The sequence below is a fragment of the Acomys russatus genome, chromosome 20, assembly GCF_903995435.1.
Source record: "Acomys russatus chromosome 20, mAcoRus1.1, whole genome shotgun sequence".
Classification (NCBI taxonomy): Eukaryota; Metazoa; Chordata; class Mammalia; order Rodentia; family Muridae; genus Acomys; species Acomys russatus.
In genome coordinates, this window is record NC_067156.1 from 63,046,669 (window position 1) to 63,059,389 (window position 12,721).

General features: G+C 47.4%; 1 protein-coding gene across 4 annotated transcripts in view; it reads left to right on the forward strand.

The window, feature by feature from the left end:
- St8sia5 (ST8 alpha-N-acetyl-neuraminide alpha-2,8-sialyltransferase 5) overlaps nt 1–12,721 on the forward strand; it is a 59,913-nt gene that overhangs the window by 11,534 nt on the left and 35,658 nt on the right. For 2 of the 4 annotated variants that reach the window (XM_051163693.1, XM_051163694.1), the window contains exon 2: nt 8,349–8,456. The exons of the other annotated variants lie outside the window; for them this stretch is intronic. In XM_051163693.1, coding sequence (XP_051019650.1) covers nt 8,349–8,456 — 108 coding nt within the window. The remainder of the gene's footprint in view (nt 1–8,348; nt 8,457–12,721) is intronic. 4 annotated transcript variants of the gene reach the window in all.

A 12,721-nucleotide genomic window follows, 5' to 3' on the forward strand; every position in this document is an offset into this window, starting at 1 on the left:
TTTGTCATCAGCAGCTACCACAACAGCAGGGAGCTGAGCCTCAGTGCATCAGTGTCTTATTCATAACTGGGAAACTCTGACTAAACTATTTTGTCAGGCATGTGTCTAGGAGGAACTATTGGCAGTTGGAGGTGGTGGCGGCACAGTAATCTCATCAGTGCCTGAAGCCACCAAATACCAATCGACCCAGCCTTTCACATATTAGTTGAGATAATTATTTATGTGCTGTTTCCTTTGGGGGCCAGGGAGATAGATGGCTTAGTCAGTATAAGTACAAAGACTTGACCATGATCCTTAGACCCCATGTAAAAAGGAGGCTATGGTGGCAAACACCTATAAAGCTGGTACTGGGCTGGCAGGGGCAGGAGATCACTGGGGCCTGCTGGCCAGCCAGTGAGCTTCACAATCAGTGAGACACTGCCTCAGAAGACAAGGTAGACAGTAATAGAGGGCGACTCCAGATGTTGACTCCTGATTTCTTCATCTATAAGCACACATGTGCATACATGTGAGAGTGCACACACAAATACACAAACGCATGCACACACACATACCATGGTGTACATGAAGAAGTCGAGAACAACTTTATGAATCAGGCCCTCTCTTTCCATTACATGGATCCCGGGGATGGGACTCAGGTCAGCAGGCTTGGTGACAAGGTCATTAACCTGCTGTGCCATCCTTCAGGCCCAAGAACACCGTGAACTATAGAACAAGTCCTCATGGAGACAGGACAGAGAATCAACAGTGTTAACATTCTGCCATATTTATTTCAAAATCTTTTCCTTGTTTTAAAATATATTAAGTAATTGTGTGCTTATATTTCTATGTACGCTAGCTTAATCATCATGTGTCTTATTTTCTGCTTATTGAGATTTTCATGTGGGTCAGCTTTGCTACCTCACCTTTATGGTAGGCATTTCAAACACAAGAACATGCTCCACATTAGTCATCCCAGTGGCTAGCCTCTCTAGAACACAGTGGGAGGCTCCAGAAATGTATGCTACTTACAGTGAAGAGTGAAGAAAAGTCCCTGTGTTACCCTGTCTCGTCTTAAGTAAACCTTTCTCATTATGCTTGAATTGGGTAATAATAGACAGTTCCTACACTTACTTAGCTCAGGAGTGGAATTTAGCTTATATAATAATTGAGTTTGGAAATAGTATAATCAATTTTTTAGATAAACCAGAAAATATCACTAGCTTAAAAAAGGAATAAACTTTAGTGCCATATACAAAAGTAACCAGTTTTATGGCCAAAAACCTTATAAAATCGGACATGCTACTCCTCTTTGGTAGGCTGCTTCCGTCCGTTTAATTTACAGCGAGCACCTCATCTTCTGTTTGGACCTTGCACTTAATGACTATGCTGATCTTTGCATAACTCTGAGAGAGGCTGTCTTTTGTGGGTGGGAAGGTGGCAGTGTAGTTAGGTGACCTTTTGTGTAGTCCATAGGAAAGTTTTTCTCACTATCTAAATATGCCTGTAAACCGCTGTCTTACTTTGTGTTCTACTATAATAAAGACCATGACCTGAAGAAATGGGGCGGGGCGTGGTGTTAATTTGGCTTACATCCTTTGCTCTACAACTTGCTTTCAGTCAAGGTGTTTTACCACAGCAGTAGAAACCTTATCTAAGACAGAATTGGTACAAGGATTGTGGTGTACTTCTGTGACAGACCTGACCATGTTGTTTTGCAGAGGATTGTGGAAGGACTTTGGGGTTTGGGGCTGAAAAATCCAGTAAGTGTATAGAGCTTGGTGGACTGTTTTGTAGGAGTTTGGAAAATAAGAATGTTGAGAGCAGTGAGATGATGGTGATGTTTCAGTGGGAAGCAAAGACTACCAGGCCATTTGTGTGAAGAATCTGTGGCATCTGGTCAGCTGGCAAACTAGAAACCAGAACCACTAAAGTAAAACCATTGTCTTACTGGGACAGTAGATGCTGGGCAGCTGGAGCTGAGAAATTAGTGGTGATTAATCAAAGACCAGCATCACTGAGGTGAAACCCCCTGAGAAGTGTTTCCTGGGAGCACAGAGGAGCTGTGTTCCAGAGGCCGCCAAGGAGGTAACTTGCTCTGGCAGCCAAGCTTGGTAATGTGTAAGAGTCCCCCAGGTGGTGCTGGTTTTGAAGGAATGCAGGGGTCCTGGAGAGCGGCTGAGGCTTGGCACTGTGAGAGGCCTGGATAGGCCATTGGAGAAGGTACAGCCTCAGTAGCTGTTGAAGCCCCAGGGTTGAAGGGATCATGGAGTGACATCGAGGCTTGGCACCATGCAGAGAGCCCAACAGAGGCTGTTGGTGAAAGTGGAGCCCAGTTGCAGCAGAGACGCCAGCATTTTGGAGATGCCAGTACCATAGGATGGCCAACAAGAACAGCAGCAGGTGTGGAGTAGAGCCAGACAGAGCCTAGAAGGCAAGCTATGAGTGTTAACAGAGGGCAGAGCTGGAGAAGTGACCCAAACCCCTTGGAAGGGCCCCAAAGATCATGAGTGAATCCCAGATAGTTGGACATTTAGTTATTTCCACTTTGGAGTCTGGTTTTGCTTTGTCCAGATTGTGACTGTGCCCTAGTTCTTCCCTCTTGAAGGAAGGGAGGATTTAACATTTTTTATTTTACAAGAGCCCACTAGTTGAGGGACTGAAATTTTAAATAGATTTTAGGTTTTAAAAGAGCCTTTGGATTTTTAAATGGACCGAATTTTAAAGTGTTTGAATTTGTAGAGAATGTGAGATTTTTTTTTTTAAGTTTGCAAAAATGTTTTATATTGTGATGTTGATTTTAATATGTGATCTTGGGGGTGAACACGAAAAGAAAGGTTATGGCCTAACAGTGATATATTTGTGTATCAAATTGACAAGTGATCAATTGTCTTGGCTAGTTTTATGCCACCTGGACACAAGCTAGAGTCATTGGAAAAGAGGGAACCTCAACTGAGAAAATGCCTTCATGAGATCCAGCTGTAAGGCATTTTCTTAATTAGTGAGTGATGTCCCAGCCCATTGTGGGTGGGGCCATGCCTGGCCTGGTGGTCTTGGGTTCTATAAGAAAGCATGCTGAGCAAGCCATGGGGAACAAGTCAGTAAGCAGCATCCTTCCATGGCCTCTGCTTCACCTCCTGCCTCTGGGTTCCTGTCCTGTTTGAGTTCCTGGCCTGACTTCCTTCAATAATGGGCTACAATATGGAAGCATAAGCCAATAAATAAATAAACAAATCCTTAACTTTACAGCTTGCGTTTGGTCATGGAATTTCATCACAGCAATGGAAACCGTAACTAAGACACTTGCTCTCCATGGCTTGCTGCCAAGAAATGCCATAACCTAAGACCACCTGCCAAGGAACAGCACCACCCACAGTGTGCTGGGCTCTTCCTTACCAATCTACTACTCAGGAAAATGCCCCTCAGATTCTGTAACAGGGCAGTCTAATGGACATATTTTCTCAACTGAGCTTCTGTCTTCCTGAAAGATCCTAGCTTCTGCCTATTTGACAAAAAACTAGCCAGCACAGCCAGTAGTTGTCAGAGTCCCAGGTGAAAATGTCTTGTTGGCCTATGTGTAGTTTGCTAAGTGTTTTAAAGTCAGCCCTGGGCAGAGGTCTTGCCCACTTTTTCAGCCTCGGGTTCTCAGGCATGTGACTGGGCTCTGGGAATCTTATTTTTCATCTGCAACTAAAGCTAATGAGACCTTCTGTATGTGTAATGCCTGTTGCTAACAAATGGCTCTCTCTTGAGTAAACCACACCCAGAAGCTGACAAACACCTCACTGATTTCTTTTTTCTTTAAATTTTTAAAATTAATTAATTAATTTTTATGTAATTTATTCACATTACATCCTGATTGTCGCCCCTTTCCTCATATCCCCCTGTATTTACCCTCCCTCCCTCTTCTGCCCTATTCCCCTCCCCTAGTCCTCCGACAGGGGGTGCCCTCTTCCCCCCACCATCTGACCACAGCCTATCAGGTCTCATCAGGATAGTCTTAATCCCCTTCCTCTGTGGTCTTGTAAGGCCACCCTGCCAAGGGGAGTGATCAAATCTCAGGCACCAGAGTTTATGTCAGAGGCAGTCCCCACTTCCCCCCTAAGCCCCTCCATGTGGAGACTGAACTGTCCATCAGCTGTATCAGATCGGGGGTGGGTGGGTCTAGGTGCTCTGCGTGCATTGTCCTTAGTTGGTGCATCAGTTTTTGCAGGCCTCCCTGGGTCCAGATCCAAATAGCCAAAATCTGGAAATGTCCCTCAACCTAAATGTCCCTCAACTGAAGAATGGATATAGAAATTGTGATACCTTTACACAATGGACTACTACTCAGCTATCAAAAACAAGGAAATTGTGAAATTGTGCAGGCAAATGAATGGAACTAGAAAAGATCATCCTGAGTGAGGTAACCCAGACCCAGAAAGACATGCATGGTATATACTCACTTATAAGTGGATATTAGCCCAACGTAGATGTCCTCTGAAAGACTCCATCCAGTGGGGGATCAGGACAGATGCTGGGATTCACAACCGGACTCTGGGTGGAGCACTGAGAGTGGTATGGAAAAGTTAGAGGATGGAAGGATCCTGAGGGGTCAGGAGCTTCACAAGGAGGATCTGGACTCACTGATTTCTTAAACAGCAACACAAAATCACTTCAACAGTTACATTGATGTACAACCATAGAATCAGACTACAGTGGATTGCTGCTCTTTTCTGAATAGCTTGGCAACTAGGTGGGCATTCTCCTGCCGTGGCTTCAGGGGATGTTATGTCATCTGTATTTGCTCCTCTTCTGGGCTAAGCTCTTTCAGCTACAGGGACTGGAGAGGATGGAAAGCAACAAAAGCCATTTGGCGAAGCATGGGTTCAGTACTTCAAGTATGCCTATTTGTACCCATTTGTAAGGCCTCAAGAGGACTCAGATCAGTCTTGGCTTGGGACATACGTATGGCAGATGAGCAGGACTCCCAAGGAGGCAGATGGTAGGTACTGGAGCAAGCAGATCAAGGGGCCCAGCTCTCCCTAGGAGTTTATAGCTGGGTGGTCAGCACTGCTATACTGAAAAGAATATTTATCTCCTAGGTCTTCATTATGAGTGCACTTCAAAATTTTTCCCCCTGTGAATGAGCAAAACTGTGGGAAAGCAGTCATTTATCCTTCTTGATTGACAGTTGATGGACTCCTCCCGTACACTCTGTTACCTTGAGCAGGGAGCAGTCAGCTAAGCAGCCCCTCTACAGGTGACTGACTGGGTTGTTATATAGCAGCCTGGTGGCTTTGAGTACTTTATGAACACCGTGAAGAAATGCTACCCCTGCTACAAGCAACACTTGCAACGATGGCTGGCAGCTGCGGCTGTTTAGGAAGTCCTGTTCCAGTTACCACTGCTCCAGTCTACGCCAGCACAGAAAAATTTCACTCTGGCCATTCCAGTCCTCAGTAATTTCCAGATGACCAAGCCTGAAGCTGCTCCAGAAAGGCCAGCCCTTGACTACAGCTGCAGAGTCTGCCCTACCTCCAACAGGTAGAGTGAGGAAGAGTACTCCCCCAGGGATGCAGCAAAAAGTTGTGATTGGCAGTTACCAGCCATAGCTATACATGGCTTGTGGTTAGTTTTTATGAAGGATTATGATTGGTCTGGGGTGGGGGTAGGGGAAACTGGAAGGTGTGCTGTTATTGGTGCAAGATGCAATTCTGTATTTGCATGCTGTGCCCCTTCTGAGTGTGGTGATAGAACTAGGCTGTCCCCTATACTTTTTGAGTCAGCTAGGGACTCTCCTGTGTTCTGCCTGTTTGTGTTGGATCATTAGTTTCCATAAGGGATGTCTCCTAAGTGGCCTTTTCTTGCTTACTATGGTCTTGGCCCTGGGAAGGACAGGAAGAACTGATAACATGAGAAGTAGGTGGCAATGCTAGTGGCAGTGGCCATGGCTATGGCAAGGATGGTAGTTGGAGCAGCAGCTTTGGCAGCACCAACAGCAGCAAGAAGGTAGCTGGAAAATTCCAGAGAGTGAGTGGGTTGTGGCAGTTCCTGCAGGGAGCAGCAGCAGTGAGCAGTGTGGTGAAGGGTTAGAGATGGAGAAGATGGTGAAGCAAGCAGAAAACTATGAAAGCTTTATAGCAGACTATGAGCTCAAGTTGCTGGAAGACTCAGAGACATTCCAAGGCTCAAAGGCCCAAGTTTGACACTCAAAGCTTGAAAACTCTACAGGTGCTGTTGAGAGCCAATGGTTCTAGCACCCTTGGGAACAGTGGCATAGGTGGGTGCCTAGTGATATTGCTGCAGCTGCTGCCGCCCCAAGAGATGCATCTTGCCGAGTGCTGAAATGCTCGTAGGCTAGATCAGGGCCTATGACTGGAGCACTTCGGACTGTAAGCCTCTGCCTTCTACAACCTAAAGCCACAGCCTCTGGTTCTCCGGGCTTAGGAGCTACACACACTGAGTCTGTCAGCCCAGGCTCCCAAGCCTTTGGTGTTCAAGGACCCAGGCCACCAGCTCTGGAGAACTATTTTTTGTCTTCTGGTGATTTCCATCTGAGGAGAGCAAAATGACCCCAGCAAACCGACTGGTCACAGGAGCAATGGCTCCCCTCTGGGATACCTCCACTCAAAGACTCCACGGACATCCTAGACTGTTTATTTGTACTATGAAAACAGGCCACAAGACATATAGAGAATTGATGGAGTGCATCAGCTAATTAGAGGGGTATGGATGAAACACCTCAGAAACTATCTGCTGCTCCCATTCCCTTAGCTAGGTAATTAGCCATTAACACTTTTCCCCCGACCTGTCTCCTCTCCTTCTTCTCCCTTTTCCCCTTCTTTTTTAGTTCTATTCTGACTTTGAAGCTCAAGCTTTCTCCACCAGAAGTGGTCACTAATAGCTTCCTCATATTTAAGAGCTGGGCAGGTGCTAGAGGGTTTTGGAAATTCTGTGTATTGTTATGTAGCGATGGTTCCCAGGATTTTACCCACAGGAGCCACTTGCATCTGGACACATTTTGATAATCCTAACAGGAGAGTTGAAGGACAAATGCAGCTGACAGAGACAGAGGGTCATCACTCAATACCACATACAGCACAGGACAGTCCCACAGCGAAGGGCTCTGCAGCCCAGGTGTCCACAGTACTAGCTAGAAAGAGCTTGTCCCAAGGTACTTAGGAGGGCACTCTCCTTTTTTTTTTTTTTTTTTCTCAGCCATTTTTAAAGCTGCTTGGTTTCCCCTCCTGAGAGCCATGTTCTTCACTAGACAAGAGGTTCAGGTTGGGCAGTGTTGCACCAGGTGTCCACAGTACTAGCTAGAAAGAGCTTGTCCCAAGGTACTTAGGAGGGCACCCTCCTTTTTTTTTTTTTTTTTCTCAGCCATTTTTAAAGCTGCTTGGTTTCCCCTCCTGAGAGCCATGTTCTTCACTAGACAAGAGGTTCAGGTTGGGCAGTGTTGCACTATGGTTCTAGAGCACCAGTTGGGCCCTTCAGAACACTGGCAGCTTTGGGTACAGAATGCCCCTTCATGAGTCAGCTTCCGCAGGAGCAAGTTGGCATCTGTCTGTGGGGTATGTGGGAAGGGAAGCTAGGTGTGTGCAGGTTTCTGTGTACACACATGCAAGGAAAGGTGCCTACCCATTGTGTATATAAACTTAATGTCACCCCTGCTTTGGGTACCATCTCACATGCCCACCTGCCGAAGCCTGGCCCTCTGCATTCCTGATCCATCTGTAGTTATGTCCCAAGGATGGATCTACTTTTTGTAGGCCATTAGGATGCTGTTCTCTATGGTCCAAGTCAGTTACTCATCTGCTTGCTGTCTTTCAGTATTCTTTCTGGTCCCTTCAGCTACCTCCTGTCCATGCTTCTGTTGTGACTCCTTGCTTTGCTGCTACTGTTATCACATTTAGGAAAGGAGTGGATATAAAGGGTCAGAGTTCATTGTCTTAGACCAGAAGTGGGGTTCCTCACACAGTGGGTTAAAATCTTCAAAGTTGTGTCTGGCACAGCACCAGGGATAGGATTCTTTTCATTTAAAGTCTCTGGAAACAGGAATTGAGGGGTGGGGAGAGGTCACCAGACAGAAGGTAGACTTCTGAGCCCTGTAACTTTAGTTCAGTAAGCCTCAGTTTCCCTGCTTGTGTAAAATGTGTGCTTTACCTGTGGAAAAGATGGAGTGAGGGAAGGGTACGGAAGAGCGAAGATGACACAGAAAGCCATGGCTTACCACTGCTATCTCTACGGTTGGGATTATGCCACTTTCCCCTTCTAGTGTAGAATTGAAAAGTTGTGTCACGTGGGTACAATGACAGAACGTGGCTCTTAGCCAGGCCTAACCCAGCGTACGAGCATGTGTATCGATTGACTCGTTTTTTTGCCAGAGGCTTCCAGTTTGGTTGGCAGAGGGGCGACCAGCAGGCCAATTGGACTGGGCTCTTTAATGACAGCGACAGCCCAACACAGCAGAACATCAGTGAAGTCACTTCCAGGTACAGACCCCAGTGAATGGGGAGGGGGGAGGGGAAGCCCAAGTGGAGGGGAAGCTGTAGTCCCTACTCCATTGTCTGTCCCTAGAGATGCCTCAGGGGATGGGTGTGTTCACTACATTTGAGGTCCTCGCTGTGTCCTTCACTTGAGGAGTGAGCGTATATGAGGGATAAGGGCCTCACCTAACACTCTGGAGATACTAGCCTCCTGGGTAGGGTGGGACAGGAGAGCTGGGTCTCAGCCCTTCCCCCCAACACCCCCCCCCCCGCCACTTGTAGGTGGGAACAAGAGCTGTGTCTATACAGCAGAGATTTCAGACTTGAACTAGCATGTGTGTGGAGGAGGGTGTGGTAGCATCAGAGAGAGGAGATTGGGCAGAGGTTCCCTGTTTCTTTGACGTTCACTGCCCAGACACAGAGGTTTCCCCATGTCTGGGGAAGAGCTGCCTCTTTTAAGACAACACTGTGACATGATAGTCATACCACCTTCTCCTGGTCATTTTCTCTTGGTCTGTTGCAGCATTTAAAGCTAAAGTCACTAACTAAGGGGCCTTCTGATGACATGAGGAGAATCTTGGCAGTGATTGTTAAATGGATAAAAGTGGAATGTTCTTAGGTGAACACATTTCTTTCCAAGGAGGAACTGTGTGGACAAGACTGGATGCTTTCTTTGTTTGGAGCTGTGTATGGCAGGGACTGGCCAGGTAACAGTTTCCGGGGCCTGCTTAAGCTGGTTTGTCCTTTGATTTATTTATTTTATTTTTTCAGTTTCTAAGTATGAACTATCATATCTGCTTCCCTGAGAAAAAGGCTTGAGCTTTTGTTGCAGTTAGTCTGACCATTGAGTCAACCGGGGAGAGAAGTAATGTGCAGGGTTCCAAACAAACCTGTTTTTTTTTTTTTTCAAAACTTTGAAAAAGTAAAAATGTGGCTACCGTGTCAGAGATCAAGTGGTGTATTGTCCACAGAGCAGCCGGTTTGTGCGGGATGGCCGCACGCCACGGTCAGACCTCACACAGAGCAGCCCGGTTGTGCAGGATGGCCGCACGCCACGATCAGACTTCACACAGAGCAGCCGGTTGTGCGGGATGGCTGCACGCCACGGTCAGACTTCACACAGAGCAGCCCGGTTGTGCGGGATGGCCACACACCACGGTCAGACCTCACACAGAGCAACCCGATTGTGCGGGATGGCCGCACGCCACGGTCAGACTTCACACAGAGCAGCCCGGTTGTGCGGGATGGCCGCACGCCACGGTCAGACCTCACACAGAGCAACCTGGTTGTGCGGGATAGCCACACGCCAAGGTCAGACTTCAAGATGTAATGCTTGCTGCTTGGGACCAGAGTTCTTTCTTCTTCTGGGCAGAGAGAACATGGCCAGCTGAGCAGAGTCCTGGGACTCAGGGGACAGTGAGAGTACCAAGTTGTCTTTCATGTGTTTAGATGGCCACGTTGAAGGTGGTTTGTCATGCCTTGCCCATTCAAATGTGAGGTGGTTCAGATAAACGGGCAGGTGTCTGTCTCTTTGTGGAGCTTCTTGGGAGAGATAGACAGTTGACAGGCCTTGGATAGAAAGTGCTGGGATGAGTAGGGTGGACAGGCCCCAGAGGGGCTGTTTCTAGATAGATAGTCCAGTCAGTGGTTGAAGACAGTGGATAGTGCATAGATTTGATTATCACCATGACGAAGATCTGATAGAAATAAGTTAAGGGAGGAAAGCCTCATTCACCCTCCATCTATCCACCCATCCACCCCACCCACCCATCCACCCATCCATGCATCCATCCACCCACCCATCCATCCACCCACCCATCCATCTATCCACCCACCCATCCATCTATCCACCCATCCACCCACCCATCCATCCACCCACCCATCCATCCAGCCATCCATCCATCCACCCACCCATCCATCCACCCATCCATCCATCCACCTACCCATCCATCCACCCATCCATCCATCCACCTACCCATCCATCCATCCATCCATCCATCCACCCAGAGGTTTCAGTTCATCATGGTGGGTATGTTTGGCAGAGCAGCAATAGGAGAGAGCTAGGACAAGATATGGCTCTCTAGGACACACCCTTAGTGACATACTTCCTCTGATCAGGCTCCAACTTCCACAGTTCTACCATATACCAATATTCCATTCAAAGTTTGAATCCATGAATGGATGAAGGCACAGATTAGGTCAAAGCCCTCAGGATCTTATCTCTGGAAAAGCCCTCACAGACAAACCCAGCAGTACACTCCTGTCCTCTTGTGAGTCCTTCTCAATCCAATAAAGTTGGCAACCAAGATTAGCCATTCATGGAAATGCATGCATGGTACTGTTGGTGCTGTAAATATGACCCATGGCCCTCACAAGCACGAGGGATGAGCCTATTATTGTTATTTTGCTAAATGGAAACAGTATCACACTGCCATCTAACATGTGTATCCATAGAGTAGTGCAGCTCTCACTCCTCTTCAGAGACACGCTTCTCTGAGCAGTGAATGGTGATTAATGCAGAGACTCAAAACTGTTCAAAGCATGGGGGTTAAGTGCCTGTGGAACGCTCATCCATAGATAGGCAATCACACACTCACCCCCAGGGACCATTGAGAAAGACAGGGTGGAAGGATTGTAAGAGTAAAAAGTCAGAGAAGACCAGGATGAAACAGTGTCTCTTAGACATAACAGGACTGCTGTACGCATGAGCTCATAGCAGCCGTGATTGCCTGCACAAGAAAACCCTGGATAAGGTCAAGCCTGGCAGCATTGCAGTGTGGAAGGGGAAAGCCTCTAGCTGAGGAGCTGCTGGTGGCTGATGATGTCTCCGTCACTGGAGAGACGGTGTTTCCTAGGAGAGCAGACTCTGCAGGTCTACTATGGATGGTGCATAGGTGTTTATGGCAGCACTGCTTAGCCTCAGTGAGTTATAAATTTTAAAAGGACACGAGGCAGGGATGGGTAGGAGAAAGACTTGAGAGGAATAAGGAGTGAATACGATCAAAATACATTGTATGCATGTATGAAAGTCTCAAAGAATTCCTAAAAATACTAAGCACTTACTGTCCCGTGGCATCCCGGGGCCCACGGCTCCTGTTGTGCTTACACAGGAAGAACCAAGCAGCCTGACCATGGTGAGTGACCTTGCTGCCCCACTCAGGCCACTCTGCCTATCTCATACATCCCCCCACCTGGTTTCTGACTCTGTCACTATGTCTTTACTTCTTCAAAGCTTTGAACAAAAGCGTGAGGTCTGTCCCCGGAATTTCCCACCTGCCAGCATCTTCCCTTCCTCATCCTCAGTACTGTTCCTCCCCTCCCTCCCCCTCCCTTCCTCTCCCTTCTCCTCATATGAAGCCATTTGCTTTTCTCTTATTTTATGTCGCCTTTCTTGGCCCAAATTTCTTTCTCCTTTCCTTTCTCATCTCCCTTTCTCTCTCTTTTTCCCTTCCACTTTATCACTCAGAGCCTCCCTTCCCCTCGTCTGGGACTCATCAGGGCTGGAGACACTCTTAGGTCTGTCTACTTTTGGAATCCAGAGGGTCTTTATGCAGCAACTTGTCCCTCTGAGACAAGTTCCTTTTAGAGGGTTGCCACGTGTCCAAGAATCCCCCTTGGTCACAGCATAAGTGTCACGACCTCACATCCCAAAATTCTCCAGAACAAATCCAACTTCAAATCTCAACTTTCCTCCTTTCCCAAAAGAAAGTCTATTGAGAAACCGTAAGCCATTTGTATCACCTGAGTTTTCTTTCAGTACAAGACTCAATGATGCAAAGCTGAAGCCACTTGTAAGGCGTGCCTCTCCAGAGAGCTGGTTCTGAAGAATGGTGGTTAATAATAGAATTTCCTTCCGTCAGAGGCTGGCGAGGTGCCTCTGCTCCTCCTGCTCAGCAGATGTGTCTTGTTTCTCTGAGTTTCTTACCACGCATTCTTCTGTGTCAGGTGTGATGGAAAGGTGGTGAAGCGTATGGCCGCAAAGTGACCTGGGCCAAGTCCCGCAGCTCCTTCTTAGTGAGGGTCAGAGCCACAATGTCTAGTGACCAGGAGTCGGAAGGAGCTGGCTTTGACATCAGATCTGTGCACAGCACTTGGCTCCCTGTCGGCTCCATATGTGAAAGACTGCATGCGGTGTGTGTGGTTCTCATGTGTGGGAAGGACGATTAACATAATCAGAATCAGGCCACATATGGGAGATTTTTTTTTTTCCACCTGGGTGAATGAGCAGCTTGTACCTTCCCTAAAATGTACTGGACAGCTCCTGGCAGCAG